At 39.1% G+C, this 16,752-nt stretch overlaps 1 protein-coding gene across 1 annotated transcript in view; it reads right to left on the bottom strand.

The window, feature by feature from the left end:
* Positions 1-16,752, bottom strand: part of UTP18 (UTP18 small subunit processome component) — a 52,767-nt gene that overhangs the window by 25,686 nt on the left and 10,329 nt on the right. Inside the window, exons 5-9 of the mRNA XM_040245752.1 lie at positions 12,787-12,875; positions 10,830-10,955; positions 10,566-10,740; positions 1,959-2,059; positions 1,570-1,660 (exon numbers count right to left, since the gene is read on the bottom strand). Of these exons, the coding sequence (XP_040101686.1) occupies positions 1,570-1,660; positions 1,959-2,059; positions 10,566-10,740; positions 10,830-10,955; positions 12,787-12,875 (582 nt within the window). The remainder of the gene's footprint in view (positions 1-1,569; positions 1,661-1,958; positions 2,060-10,565; positions 10,741-10,829; positions 10,956-12,786; positions 12,876-16,752) is intronic.

The following is a 16,752-nucleotide window of genomic DNA, read 5'->3' as shown; positions in this document are numbered from 1 at the left end:
CACACCGGTCAGAATGGCCATCATCAAAAAGTCTACAAACAATAAATGCTGGAGAGGGTGCAGAGAAAAGCAAGCATTCTTGCACTGTTGGCAACAGTTCTCACACTGTTCTTGCATACTGTGGGAATGCAAACTGATACAGCCACTATGTAAGATGGTCTGGAGATCCCTTTAAAAAACTAGGAATAAAACCACCATATGACCCAGTAATCCAACTCCTAGGCATATACCCTGAGGAAACCAAACTTGAAAGAGACACATGTATTCCACTGTTCATTGCAGCACTATTTACAACAGCTAGAACATGGAAGCAACCTAGATGTCCATTGACGAATGGATAAAGAAATTGTTACATATACACAATGGAATATTACTCAGCCATTAAAAGGAACACATTTGAGTCAGTTCTAATGAGGTGGATGAACCTAGAAAAGAACCTATTATTCAGAATGATGAAAGTCAGAAAAAGAAAGATAAATATTGTATTTTAATGCACATATACAGAATCTAGAAAAATGGTACTGAAGAATTTATTTACAGGGCAGCAAAGGAGAAATAGACATAGAGAAGAGACTTATGGATATGGTGACAGGGGAGGAGAGGGTGAGATAGATGTATGGAAAGAATAACTTAGAAACTTACATTACCAGATGTAAAATAGATAGCCAACAGGAATTTGCGGTATGGCTCAGGGAAACTCAAACAGGGGCTCTGTATCAACTGAGAGGGGTGGGATGGGGTGGGAGATGGGAGGGAGATTCAAAAGGGAGGGGATATATGTATACCTATGGCTGATTCATGTTGAGGTTTGACAGAAAACAACAAAATTCTGTAAAGCAATTATCCTTCAATAAAAAAATTAATAAAAATAAATAGTATTACAGAAATATCAGGATGAGATCAGAACTGTTTTCAGTCAGTAGTGAAGAAAATTCCAAACAGTATCCAAGTGAAAGAGGGCTAAAAGAAAAGAAATAATGATTCTAAGTAACTTTTACAAAGAAAATAAGGAAGTTTCAGAATGGGGCTTCCCTGGTGGTTCAGTGGTTAACAGACTGCTGTGCAATGCAGGGGACACCACTTTGATCCCTATGCGGCAGAGCAACTAAACCTGTGCACATCCACTGAGCCCACACACCCCAAGTTCTGCAGCCGCTTCACCAGAGAGCCCACGCTCTGCAGCAAGAGAAGCCACTGCAATGGAAAGCCTGCACAGCACAGCTAGGGAGTAGCACCCACGCACCATAGCTAAAGCAAGCCAGCACACAGCAAGGGAGACCCAGAGGTCAAAACACCTAAATAAATATTTCAAAAAGAGGGGGACCCTAAATGCAATTCTCAAAAAAATCTCAGAATGAATTATCTTTCAACTGTGAATCTTCTTCCCATCTTTTCCCCAAATAGTACACATTAAGTGGTTAACCTTTCACCATTACGAGTTAGTAAATGAGAAGGCAAACAGCAATGAAAAATGAATTCTAAAAATAAAGATTTTCTTACACAGAAGACTAAAATCAAACTCAGTTTTGATTAAATTTGATATTTAAACACATCTCGTTGTTAACTTACCTGAAGATGCATATACTTTCTTACTATCTGAAGAGAATGTGGATGCTGCAATCCTCCCATTAATTTTCATACTACCAATTAGCTCTTTTGTCTGAAAGAATAAGAAATATTACTTACCAAATTGTTGGGAGTTGTAAAGAAGAATCACAATGTGTAGAATAAAAATGATCTGGTTCTCCTGTTTTGTAGCACCTACTTAACTTTGTTTTTCCTTATACTCCAAAAAAAACCAAAAGTTCTTCCCCCACTGCCCACAACTTTTCTCCAAGCCCCAGTGAGTGCTTCCACTTAGGATGCCAATTTAAGGACACCATGAGTTATGGCTCAAGGCTACTCCTACTTGGACTAATGTCTTATACTAGAAAAAGCAACAGCTAATAATGGTTCACCTTCATAGACAGCAAATGAAGATATCCAGCAACACCATTTATAAGCAGGAAGGACCCATCTGGGGCAACTTCAAAGCTCCTCACTATCTTCTCTTTCAAACCTAAGAAAGAAAATGAATCAATAAGGATTAACAGCTTGTAATTACTGACAATTGAGAGTCTCTTACTTTTTAAGTGCCTTAAATAAAATGTAGGCTCAGACACTGAATAAGTCTGACTCCATGCATCGAGTATAACCCAAATATAAGGTCACTATAAAATGCTTAGCAAACTTCTGTTCTTTCTCTTGGTTAACATTCACCATTTTAATTGCAGGCCAGAGACTCAGCTCTCCAAATAGTAAACTTATTGACTAATTTTCTAAATGTAAATGGTAATACCCATAAATAAATGGCAAGAATAAATTATACTTCTTTGTCACAACATTCATCACCAAAGGGAAATATACTGCCATTAGAGATAGCTAAAACATAGTAACATGTAGAAACTAGTTGCTATCCACCTACTAAATATCCCATGATATATGGAAGTCTATTGATCCAAAAGGAACAAACAAAACCACGTCAGTAATGTATTTAAGAGTTAATTAGCTTCTCAAGACTCATGTAACCAAATCACATGAGCTAAGTATATAACCAGAGTCAACTTATTTATAATGAGACATGTTTCTTTTCCATGCCTGAAAGTCTCATACTATGCAACAGATTCTTTCTGATATTAAATTGCTTAAAGAGCCAACATACCCATTAAAAAGTTGCCTAACAGAAAGGATTCATAATAAGTGTAACTGGCTACACTTCCAGGGAAGGGAAGTGAATGGCCAGGGTGACAGGAGTACAAGAGAATGTTCACTAGCCATTCATTTGTACATTTTGGATTTTTACACCATGTGAACGTATCACTTAGTCAAAAAAGTCATTAAAAAAAAATTAATGTGCTAAGTTAAAGTATTAACCAGGAAAAAGAAACTAGAAAAACCCAGTGAAGAGTTCCTGTTTCCCCACAGGAAAATGGTTAAAGGTCCCACAGACTTATCTCTGGGCTATTAACAGTCTTTGTCTAGCTGGTTTATAATACTACAAAACTGGGCCTCCCACTCCAGACCTCCACCAAAAGTATACACCCTAATTTCCTTGACTGGAATGATACCTGCTTCCAATTACTAGGGTTACTTCAGCTAAGGATTACCAATCTTCTTCATAATGATTCTAGACTCTAGTCTTACTAAGGGTAATCTTCACCCCAAATTTTGGGCAAACATTATACAATGACTACAGAATCAAAAGAGACAGCTCCAAACACAGGGAAAATACCGTAACATGAAGAATCAGGAAAGGGAGATTAGCTCTACCACAGCGTGAGGCTACAGCTGGCAACCCCTGCAGACCCAATCCGAAGGACACAGTATCAGGCAGTGGGAGCACAAGAGAGAACACAGAGCGTTCACCATGGAGCCTACAGCCGGGCACCACCACAGTGCTGCAGGAGTGCAGATGCACAGGCATCACAAGGGCAACAGGGAGCAAACTCCCCTCACACGGTGCGGGACCAGTGTGGATACAAACCAAGGATGGCGACAGCAGACAGAAAGTGCCGGAGGACTCATATACAGAGGCCACAGCTCTCTGCCCACAATCAAAGACCTTACTTTTTCATTCTGAATAAGCCTGTTGTTTGGGGTAACTAAGGAGAGGTGGTTGTCTTCAAGAAGGAAATATCAGACATCCAACAAATAAAGCTGCCTTATCAATTAACTGGAAAAATAAGAAAGACAGTGATATTTTTATACAAAGCTTATGATAGGGACAGAATGAAGGAACTAAATAGGTCATTAAATAGTTAATCCCACTAGGAGATTATAAGTAAAAAAACTGTGGGAGACCCCTGTGAGTTAATGATTACTCCAGAAAGCAGGTCTGCTTAACCACAAAACCAAACAGGCTTGCTTAGCAAAACCATGCAACATAAGCACAGGACGTGCCCCAAGACAAAACAACGGTAGCATGAGTGAGACCCATATCCTGCCAGTGAGTTCAGTTAATTTAATGATCCACAGGACCTGCTCTCTGCACACATATAAAACAGCTTGTGGACACAGCTTGACCACACAGGGACGAAAACACTCCCCTGCTCAACCTGGAGGAGGAGCTGATGATGAAAACACAATGTCTACTCAAAGGACAAGGTCTTCTCTCCCTCCCTACTTTTCCTTTGATTTTATAAAACTGTAGCCCACTAAGTTCTTCTGTTCTGTTCAGTCACTCAGTCATGTCTGACTCTTTGTGACCCCGTGACTACAGCATGCCAAGCTTCCCTGTCCATCACCAACTCCCGGAGCTTGCTCAAACTCGTGTCCATTGTGTTGGTGATGCCATCCAACCATCTCATCCTCTGTCATCTCCTTCTCCTCCTGCCATCAATCTTTCTAGCATCAGGGTCTTTTTTCCAAATGAGTCAGTTCTTTGCATCAGGTGGCCAAAGTACTGGAGTTTCAGCTTCAGCATCAGTCCTTCCAATGAGTAAGTTCTTGGAGCATGGCATTTCTCACCCACCTGCTTATGTGCCTCACAAGCGTTCTATTCTAATAAATCACTTATCTACCACTTTGCTCTCGCTGAATTGTTCTCTGCACTGAGACATAAAGGACTGTGGTACCAGAGCTCTTCAGAGCCCTCCTGAACTGCGGCAGGGCTGTGGTAAGAAAGGAAGGTCTAGGGTCAGGTTCTAGCAGGGCCACGGGATGCCATGGGCCAAGAGTTCCAGGAAGGGTGCTGCTTCGATGACAGCCTGTTGCAGTTGGGCTGATCAACCCTGAATGCTTTGGGGCTCTGACTGGGTACCTAAGTACAGGCCAGGGGACTGATGATATAAATGTTTAAAGAGAAGGAACTGGAAAAACAATGATCATCAGCATGGACTGCCACAGAAAGGTGGCAGGAGCTGTGGAAGGGATCTTTTTGCTGGTGCAGAAGACAAGGGAAACGGTTTATGAAAAGGAAGAATTTCACTCTCTGGTGGCTTCGACAAGGCTCGTCGTGGCTGCATAGAAACATAGAAAGAATATAAAGGCTATGCTTGCACACATCCAACAGCGAGCCTGGGATAAAGCCAGCCACTAAATGATGTCACAGGATTTAATAATCTATACTCTTCTCTCTCACTCTGAGGTTTTCCTTCTATGCTCTACATCTGTTTCCATTCTATTTCTTTCCTTTTTAACTCCAGAAGACTTTTTACTACATTCACTACAGCAATTCATTCTTCTCCTCTATCTCAGTTTATCTGGCAAGAAACCACTTTAATTCTAAGACTGTTCTTTTATCCCTGATTAAAACTCAAAGACTGTTTCTCATAACACCTCTTACCTTTTGAGATGGCACACAACTCTGTGAATTGTGCTTCTCTCTAAAGAAGCCCATCACTTTGTCTCTCCTGAATTCTGTGATGAGACATCAAAAATCTGAACTTCATCAAGTCCTAAAACCAGGTGTGTAATCTCAATTAAAAGAGCTCAGGTTCAAGTTTCAATATGGGTTTTGGCTAGGCTGGAGTCCCAACTACATGGATTCAAGTTCTAAACTGGGTTGTAAGAGTTCGGTCCTAAATTTAAAAAACTAAGCTGTAAATTAAACAATCAGAGCTATGGGAAATCCAAGACAGCTGCCTGACTCTTCCCAGCTCCTTGACAAACCCCATTTTTTAATTTAATGGGTGAAAGCTTTTCTTGGCTACAAAGCTAATGCACTCATCAAAAAAAAAAAGGTGGGGAGGGATAAAAATGTGTTTTTCACTTGGGGTACCCTTTTTCCTTATTGGACAAAACTTACAAGCCTATATGATCAGTTAACCAGACTTATTTTATTTTACAAACAAATCTATCTTAATTTGGCTATATGTGGTAAAAGTGAGGGTAATTTTGGGGAAAATTGTATTTTTATAAATATTAAATTTTAGTTGCTACTTGAGGCTTAGTCACTCAGTTGTGTCCAACTCTTTGCAACCCCATGGACAGAGGAGCCTGCAGGGCTACAGTCCATGGGATTTTCCAGGCAGCAAACTGGAGTGGGTTGCCAGGCCCTCCTCCAGATCATCTTCCTAACCCAGGGATCAAACCCAGGTCTCCTGAATTTACCGTATGAGCCACCACAGAAGGGGATTCTGCCTCACCAAATTCTGAAAATCATCAGGACAGGGAATATATCTACTGTTTAAAACTTACTTTTTGAAATAGCCTTGGTCATTATTTTATATTATTGTAAAACTTAATTGAGTTACTAAGAAGGTATTCTAAGCTTGTTTCTGAAGCTGATCACTGTAATTTATCTTTGAAAGACCAAATGCTTATCATCTATAATCAGAGAATATATAGTTTAAACAAAATAAACATTTAATGAACTGTGTCCCACTAGATAAAAGACCTCTTATCAGGTATTCTTAAGTACCCCATGCCTCCTCCCCTCACCCCCCCAAAATTGAAGGGAATCAACTTTTTTGGTGAGAGGGGAGGGGGGGAGGATTTGAGGTACTTTCCCCCCAATTACTAAAAGTGCCCAACAGAGGATGACTTCCTGAGCCTTAATGTCAGTCTTTCCCTCCCTCCAACCTTTAAAAATGCTGATCCTTTATTTCCAATTTGCAGCCAGACCAATTCACTGGGGACTTTTTCTGTACTATTCTTTTGTGGCAAGTTCTTAGACGTTAACGCCTGGCTGGGGGACTACTGTAGGAGGGATAACATCTAAAGCTGTTAAGTACAAATCTTCATTAAATTACATGGTGGATTTTTTAACATGCAAAGGAAGTTCTTATATAGCTAACTGTTGCCTTAGTGAAAGCTACTTTGTTCATGAAAATGGCTGCTCCAACAAGGGCTAACTCACAGGCGGGAGCCAAGGCTCCAAGCCTATTATAGCCAGAGCCCATGCTAACCAAATAGCAACCCAGGAAGGCCATACAGTACACCAGGCAGGGAACAACATTGTTCCCTGAGGCAGATTCACAATGGAATCATTAAGTAAATTTTATTGATAGATAAAATAAAATACATGGGACCACATGATTAACTATTTAACAAGTGGTATAAAAAGGTTTAGAGAACCCTATTAATTATGTAAAAAAAAAAAAAAAAACAGGGACAGGATGAAAATACTGCAGTTTTTCAAGGGTGATTAATACAAGCTTTTAAAAAGCACACAAATATGGACTTCTCCTCCCTCAAGGAACAAGCCCTTTTGGCTATGCACTTCATAGCCCAGTCTGCCCCAGACATCAGGCACAAAATTTAAAAAGAAACTGCTGGTCCTCAGACCATCTATGAGTGATTTACTCCAACTGGCTTATCTGGTTTTCAATAACTGGGATATGGCCAAAAACGCTAAAGACACCCAAAGAGAGAAAGAAAAGGCTCAAGTAACTGCAATGGCTTTGTCCACTCAGGGACCACCAAGGAGAGGCCAGGCTTTCTGGGCTAAACTGGACATGGCAGATTACAAGGCCATGGGTACTGGCCACCTAGACAAAATAAGTGTGCCCTGTGTGGACAGAAGGGGCACTAGAAGAAACAGTGTGATGGTCCATGTGCCCTTGCAAACAGCCAGGGCATTGGCAGAGTGAAGGCCCCAGATGCCAACAAGTGACGGGGGGCCCCTCACAACCATAGATGGTTTCACAATCCAAAGACTGACAGGGCCCAAGGCTAGAAGTGGCTCTGCCCAGAGATGGCATATATACAACTAACAAGGAGCCTCAGGTGGTCACTGAAATGGCAGGCCACTTGACAGAATTTCTCATAAACATTGCTGCATCTTGGTCTTAACCCAAAGGACTGAAAACCTTATCAACTATAAGAAATATGTAATGGGAATGTCAGGAAAGAGACAGGGGCCCATTTTCCTGGGACCCCTTTTCTGTAACATGAAAAACCGGCTGTTTCTACATTACCTTCTGTTTATGCCTGATTACCCTATTTCTTTAATAAAAGGGACTTACTTATTAACTAAATTAGGACGCATTCTATCTCTAGAGGGACAAAAAGGAACCCTCATCACCAAAAGATATTAACAGAAAAAAAGGAATGGATTAAATCTATAACTGAGATAAAAGACTCAACAGACCCCAAAATATAAAACACCGAGACTTTGAACCTAATTAAAACAAAGATTGAGGCCTCAAGTGACCTCCTTCTGGATTTGGAAACCACTGGGGAAAAAATGGTTCAGATCTTTAAAATTATGGTTATAATCTCTTTTAATGACTTTTCTGATGCTTACTGTTGTATTTTTTTAGATTCCTAAACTTTTTTTTAGATTCCTCAATGCTTAACATCTAAGAGAACTACAAAGATAATGCTAACCAGAGTGACACCGACTTGCAGTTCTTCAAATAGAAAAGGGACAAAATATATTTGTGTAGGATATAAGATTAATATAAACAGAAATGTATTACATTTAAATTATTAATGACATCATTCAAGATGCTTCTATTCTTATTTTTTCTGCACTTGATAAAATATTCTCAGAGAAATGTTAGTATGTGTCACTATGATTATTTTTTCTTTCCCCTTATATTCTGATTTTTGCTTTATGTATCCATGTTTCTTTGTTATTAGGTGTCTGATGGTTTATGATGTCTATCTTCTTTGTGAATTATACCTTTTATCATTACAAATATTCATCTGTTTCATTTAAAAATAAATTAAAAAAAAAAAAAGGGACAGTCAGTGAGATGTTTACTCCTTCCCCTGACAGGCCTATGCCCATTCTCAGCTGAAAGTAGCTACTGATTCAAAGAACTTCACCCCTTACCTGCCTTTTAAGAATAAAAGGGTAAACACCTGGAAGGGAGAATGATAAGAACAGAATGAAGGGACAAGACAGGTGATTAAATAGTTAATCTCACTAGGGATTAGAAATAGAAATAGAAAAATATGGGAGACCTCTGTAAGTTAATTATTATTCAAGAAAGCAGGTTTGCTTAACCACAAAACCAAACAGCCTTGCTTAGCAACAGCAGCACAGGACATGCTCCCAAACAATAAACGAATGGTGGCATGAGACACATATCTTGCCCAGTGAGCTAAGTAAGTTAATGATCCCTAGGATATGTTCTCTACACACATGAGAACAAATCTGTGGACCTAGCTTGATCACACGGGGACAAGAAAAGCCCTGTGCCCAATCTGGAGGAGGAGTTGATGATGAAAACATGACATCTATTCAAGAAAGACAAAGAAATCTTCTCCCCCTCCTCACTTTTCCTTTGATTATGAAACTGTAGACCACTAAGTTCTTAGAGCACGGGGGCATTTTTCACCTGGACGCTTGGAGGCCTCACAGGTGTGTCATTCTCTATAATAGATCACTTCTTATACTGTGCCCTTGTTGAATTCCTCTCTGCACTGAGTCATAAAGGACTATCGTACCAGCGTTCTTCAGAACCGCCATGAAATGACACCAATCAGTTTCACTTACACTGTGTAATGCCAGTTACATGTACATAGCATTTTGCTTTTAACTTCACACAAAATATAGTGATAATAAATGTCAATATCAATATTACAACTGTTTTACAAAAGCTGGAGCTTTCAAAATAGAAGCCAGATAAAATTTATAATATGGCCTTGAGAAAAAAAGATATACAACTTAACGATGTCAGATTATAGATGTTTCTACCACTTAGAGAATGAGTTTTCGGGTCAACTGCTGAGCAAATGATAAGAAAAAGAATGTCCAAGTTAATCAGAATAGAGCCAAATTCCACAGCATGGGAAGTGATCTGACTGTGATCAGATAGATTATATGCTGTTCTTAACAGTGGCAGTAGTTATCAATGAGCATTCACAAAGTGGCAGGTGCTGAGTTCAGCTCAGCTGTGTCCAACTCTCCGCAACCCCATGGCCTGCAGCATGCCAGGCTTCCCTGTCCATCACCAACTCCCAGAGCTTGCTCAAACTCATGTCCTCCCAAGATTTATAATGTTAACCCAACCAATTTCATCACAAGGTCTTTGGTTCCCAAAGGATTCATGAAGGTGTCACTGTATTTTTGTGGTAACAGGGGTAGGAGAATGCCAAAGAATAGATAAGGCAGAGGAAACACAAATTTTTATCTGACGATACATCTTCTAAGTAGTTCATTTTTCAAAGTACAACTTCCAAAGGCAGTGCTTTATTTCCTTTAAATGTAAACCAAAATTGTATTAAAACAAACACCAGAAGAACTGGAGGGTATCCAAATTTCAGAACAAAGAAGTGAAATAATTTGTCCAAAGAAGTAGAACTCAGGTGTCCTAGCTCCCAGGCTCATATTCTTTCTGTTGCAGCAGTTGCTAATTTTACACCCAAATATGTGCAATTGCCTTTCTAATCTAGAGGAATACAGATTTGCAAACTATGATTTCTTTCCCCCACATGTACTTTTTTTTCCCCAATAAAGTGAGTTCACTTTTTGCATTCAAACACATTATCACAACAACACACTTTCCACACACTAAAACCAAAGAAACTCTATTTTTAAGAACTTTATGGGAAGAAAAAAAAGTGGTTGTAAATACTGTTAAACAAACTCAGCTGTGGGCTGCGGGTGTCAATATATTCAATAGAAACCTTACCTCTTACTTGATGCACAGGAATTAGCTTTCCAGCCAGCATATCATAGACATAAAGAATCTTGCTGTGAGTGCTCGTGGCTAAAACCTCTTCTCCATTAGCACTAAAACAAGCCTTAAAGATCGGAAACTTTTCCAAATAGATGCTCTGAATTTTAGGATTTGTTTTTCCATCAACCTATAAGGAATTATAAAATATTCCTTTTGATTATTTCCAAAGACCATGTATGCTGATTATAATACTTTTCACTACAAGTCTCCACATACCTGAAATAGGGATACAGCATTATCCAGTCCAGCGACCATCACAACCTGTGCACGAGGATGGAACTGCACAGATGAGATCTGAGCAGTAGTAGGACGTTCAGCATTAGCATGTTGGCAGTTCTTCATCTGTGGAAAAATCAAGTTGAAATTTTATCAATTCAAATGGGTTAACATTATTTTCTTTAAAGCATGATGAAAAGACATTATAGTTTACAATGCAAAAGAAGGTGCACTGGAATGAAAACCAGAAGACCACAGCTCTGTGACCAACTAGTATTCTAGTATAGTGTTTTACTATTTAAGAATCCATTTTTACAATCTTTCAAAGGAGATTAAATCGTTAAGGCTTGGAACTCTAGCACACAATCATTTCCCTAAGCTATATCCATTTGAGTTAAACTCCTACTCTGGCATCGCTGTAGTCAAGGTACAAAATAAGAGGCAATGAGTGGTCATTCCCAAGGTTCTATGGTTGGCATGTCCACTTGAGCAAACTCCAGGATAGTGACGGATGGGGAAACCCAGTGTGCTGCAGTTAATGGGGTCACAAAGTCAGACACGACTTAGCAACTGAACAACAACAATGGTTGGTATGGATTGGTAATGTTTTTCTCTTGGGGTATATGGTTGTTAGTTTGAAGTAATGATGATCTCATGTGTCATTTGGACTGTTTTCACACTTTTGTTTTTACAGGCTTTTCCCTCTGCATTAAAAATGAAATTATATAAAACATCATAGTATCATATGATGTTCTATTTTTGACTACATTTTCCACAGAGGTGAATTCACTCTCTGAGGAGCTAAATGAATTACCTTCAGAGTCAGGACAGACAGAATCACTCCAATAATTTACCATGATAAGATCCCCTTTTCTCATATAATTCACATGCTACCATTTTATAATGGGGAAAATTACATTAAAGAGAGAACAGTTCATTTGACAGATATCTGAAGTAAGTGCTGGGTAAGCACTTGGTTACAACAATGAACAAGTGGGACACAGGAGTAAATCAGAAGGTAACTCGAGTAAGCTACTTTTTAAAAAAAAGATTTAAAAAAGGTTTATTTGCTGTATCAAGTCTCAGTTGCGGCACATGGGGAATCTTTATTGCAACACGCAGTAGTTTTTGTTGCAGCAGTCTCTCTAGTTTCAATGGATGGGTGTAGCTGGGCGTAGCTCATCTGTGGTTCATGGGATCTTAGTTCCCTGACAAGGATCAAACCCAAGTCCTCCGCACTGGAAGGCAGATTCTTAACCACTGGACCGCTAGAAGCCTTGAGTAAGCCACTTTAGACAGGAAGGCCAGGAAAGACATTTCTAGGGAATCATGTGAGCAGAAAGGTAAGAATGAGTTTGCCACTGGCTGTGCTTGAAAAACAGACAGAGGACTGAGCAAGAACAAAGGTTCAGAGGCAAGAAAGGACTCAGCATGTGCAGAAAACAGAAACAAGGGCTGTGCAGCCTAAACAAGGAATAAGAGAAAAAGGGGTGAGATGAAGTTGACAACATAAGCATAAGTCAGATCCCAGGAAGAGGGTAGTGTAGACTATGATAAGAAAGCTTACAAAGAACAATGAAAAGTGACAGGACATGACGCTTTATTTTTTAAAAGACCCTTCAGGCTACTGTAGGAGGAATGGTTGAGGAAGAAGTGGAAGAGGAGAATCTAGCCATGAAATTGTTGCCATGCAGCACGAACCAGGCTGCTATCAACAGAAAGGATGAAAAATGCAAAAGAAGGAATCAAGCAAGAATCATAAAAGATTCCTGGAAACATAATTTAATGTTATCATTTTTGCAAAAGGAGAAAAAAAACCTTACACAAGTATTTACCAAGGCAAAAAGATAGCAAGCACATTTAATCCCACAGATAACAGAAAACCATAGGTCTGAATGTTAAGGTATATTGGATTTGAGGTAATTAGCTGGTTTGGCCCAATTTTACCGATTCTCACCTTTAAGATTCCTTTAGGAAGAGATGTAGATGTGGATATGAAATTCCCAGTCCTTTGCAACAAATCATCTTCATCCTCTTCACTTTCGTCTAAGTCAAACAAACCCATAAGTTTATCTTTAGAATCAATAAGATAGCCATCACCTACGCCAAACACCTGTATTTCAAACTTCAACTCCTCTCCCATTCTCCCAACCTCAATCATTTTATTTAAGCTACAACTGGTAAAAGTAAAACAGCAAAATAAATTTGAAAGAGGAAATGACAAACACATCAATGTATATGTTTAAAAGCCTGACTCTGGAATGAAAGGCACACATTCACTAAAGTGACTAAAACAACATGAAATAAAGATAAACTGAATCAACATTTAAAAAGAGAAACTCATAACTGTGGCAAAACTGGCAACTGGATGAACAGCAGATCTAGCTTAGCAATTCACAAGAAAAAGAACTAGAACTTTTAGTTGACTGGAAGATCACTGGTAGCAAACCATGTGTCAGAACTTCAAAGGGAGGTAATAGGCCTGCTTTTCCCCTGCAGATGACTGATGAGTCTAGTAAAGAAAGCTGAGAAGCTAAGCAGAGTGTTTAAGGTTAAGGGGGCAAAACCTAGCACCAGAAGCCCTCTAGGGTGCCTAAGGGATCTGATAAACTACCAGGCTCTGAAAGTGTTGCCACAAAAGACAACACATAAAATTAAAGGTGAAGTAAAAGAATCATAAGAAAATCTCCCAAGAACTGAAACCCAGCTTTAAAACCTCATACTGTCTCATTAAAATAAAACGTTTTAGGATTGCTAGTACCCCTTGCCCAGCCACTTACCCAAAAACAACTATACAAATTCTCTAGAGAAATATATCATTGTCCTAGACCTCGAGTTAATCAGTACTACTTTTCTTTAACTGGAGCATAATTGCTTTACCATATTGTGTTAGTTTCTGCCATACAACGTGAATCAGCTATATATATGCTATATATATTCCCCCTTTCAGAGTCTCCCTCCCATCCCACCCCCATCCCCATCCCATCTCTCCAGGTCATTACAGAGCACCAAGCTGAGCTCCCTATACTATACAGAAGGTTCCTGCTAGCTATCTGTTTTACACATGTTAGTCGCTCAGCTGTGTTTGGCTCTTTGCAACCCCACGGACTGTAGCCCACCAGGCTCCTCTGTCCATGGAAATCTCCAGGCAAGAATACTGGAGTAGGTAGCTAGTCCCTTCTCCAGGGGATCTTCCAGACCCAGTGATCGAACCTGGGTCTCCTGCATTGCAGGCAGATTCTTTACACCTGAGCTACCAGGGAAGCCCCATTTCACACACAGTAATGTATACAAGTCAATGCTACTCTCTCAATTCACCCCATCTTCCCATCGCCACATGTCCAAAAGTCTGTTCTCTACATCCATGCCTTCTATTCTGGCCCTGCAAACAGGTGCACTACCATTTTTCTATTTGATACTATTTTTCATGTACAATGCCCACCACTCAATGAAACAGAACCAGGTCAATAATGATAAGGTGAGTATAATTTGACTGGAAATCTAAGGAAAAACAAACAATCCTCACAAGAGATCTAGATAATGGAGTTATCAGACATAAAAATTTAATTATGTTTAAAACTTATAGAAAACAAGATCAGGTCTATGGTTTCCAGAGATTGGTGAGGGAGAGTAACATAAGGGGAAATTGGATGAAGGCAGTCAAAAAGGTACAAGCTTTCAGTTATAAGATCAGTAAGTACTAGAAATATAATGTACAATGTGATAAATAGAATTCTGCCATATATTATATATCAAAGTTGTTAAGATATAAATCTTAAGATGTCTCATCACAAGGAAGAATATTTCTTTTCTATGTCTATAACTTTTTGTCTATATGAGATGACGGATATCCACATAAACTTATTTTGGTGATCATTTCATGATGTCTGTAGGTCAAATCATTACACTGTACACCTTAAACTTATACAGTGTTATATGTCAATTATCTCAATAAAACTGTAAGGAAAAGAAAAATTAAAAAATTAAAACTTCACTTTTAACATATTTAATGTATTTGAAAGACATATTTTACATATTTGAAAGACAAGACTCAGAAGTAAGCTAGAAAACTAGATGATTTTAAAAAAAAAGAGCCAGGCACTTCTCTGGCAGTCCAGCAGTTAAGACTTTGCCTTCCAATGCAGGGGATAAGGGTTTGATCCTTGGTTAGGGAGCAAAGATCCCACATGCCTCTAGGCCAAAAAACCAAAACACAAACAGAAGCAATACTGTAACAACTTCAGTAAAGACTTAAAAAACAAAACAAAATCTCAGACTATCATAAAAAAAAAAAAAAAGAACCAAATAGAAATTCTAGAACTGAAAAACACAGTAATGAAAATTTAACACCCCAGTGGATGGTTTTAACAGGTATCAAAATTACATGAAGAGAGAATTAGTGGTCTAGAAAAAGGATCAGAAAAAATTATCCAGACTAAACCACAGAAAGCAAAAAGAAAATACAGAAAAGAATAGTCTAATAGCCATACCACCCTAAATGCATCCAATTATCAGAAAAGGACACACAGAATGTTTTAAAAATTTTTTTAACAGAAATGTAATTGGTATCCCAGAAAGAAAGAAAGAATGGAACAAAAACAATTTGAAGAGATAACAGGCAAGAATTTCTAAAACTTAGAAAAGACATCTAGCCAAATTCAAGAGTACCTGTGAAGACCAAGAATACAAAGCAACCTAAAAAGACTGGGGGGAGGGGTAGATAAATAGACAAAACAGCAACAATAAAAGTATAATATTAAGGAATTATTACTGATTACTGCAAGCGTATCAGTTTAGTTCAGTCACCCAGTCATGTCCAACCCTTTGCAAACCCACGGACTGAAGCATGCCAGGCTTCCCTGTCCATCACCAACTCCCGGAGCTTGCTCAAACTCATGTCCATTGAGTCAGTGATGCCATCCAACCATCTCATCCTCTGATGTCCCCTTCTCCTCCTGCCTTTGATCTTTCCCAGCATTAGGGTCTTTTCCAAGGAGTCAGTTCTTTGCATCAGGTGGCCAAAGTATTGGAGCTTCAGCATTAGTCCTTCCAAAGAATATTCAGGACTGCTTTCCTTTAGGATGGACTGGTTGGATCTCCTTGCAGTCCAAGGGACTCTCAAGAGTCTTCTCCAACACCACAGATCAAAACCATCAATTACTTCAGCACTCAGTTTTCTTTATCATCCAACTCTCACATCCATACATGACGACTGGAGAAACCATAGCTATGACTAGACAGACCTTTGTCAGCAAAGTAATATCTCTGCTTTTTAATATGGTGTCTAGGTTTGTCATAATTATTCTTCCAAGGAGCAAGCATCTTTTAATTTCATGGCTGCAGTCACTATATGCAGTGATTTTGGAGCCCTCCAAAATAGTCTGTCACTGTTTCCCCATCTATTTGCCATGAGGTGATGGGACCAGATGCAATGATCTTCACATTTTGAATGTTGAGTTTTAAGCCAGCTTCTTCACTCTCCTCTTTCATTTTCATCAAGAGGCTCTTTAGTTCCTCTTCACCTTCTACCGTTAAGGGTGGTGTCATCTGCACATCTGAGGTTATTGATATTTCTCCTAGCAATCTTGATTCCAGCTTGTGCTTCATCCAGTCTGGCATGAAGTACTCTGCGTATGAATTAAATAAGCAAGGTGACAATAAGCAGCCTTGATGTACTCCTTTCCCAATTTGGAACTAGTCCGTTGTTCCATGTCTGGTTCTAACTGCTGCTTCTTGATCTGCATACAGATTTCACAAGAGGCAGGTAAGGTGGTCTGATATTTCCATGTGTTTAAGAATTTTCCAGTTTGCTGTGACCCACATAGTCAAAGACTTTAGTGCAGTCAATGAAGCAGATGTTTTTCTGGAATTCTCTTGCTTTTTCTATGATCCAATGGATCATAACAGCATTACAATTATGTTT

Source organism: Oryx dammah, unplaced genomic scaffold, assembly GCF_014754425.2.
Source record: "Oryx dammah isolate SB20612 unplaced genomic scaffold, SCBI_Odam_1.1 HiC_scaffold_8, whole genome shotgun sequence".
NCBI classification, from domain to species: Eukaryota; Metazoa; Chordata; class Mammalia; order Artiodactyla; family Bovidae; genus Oryx; species Oryx dammah.
Note: the sequence above shows the minus strand (reverse complement) of the source record. Positions and strands in the feature narration are given on the sequence as shown.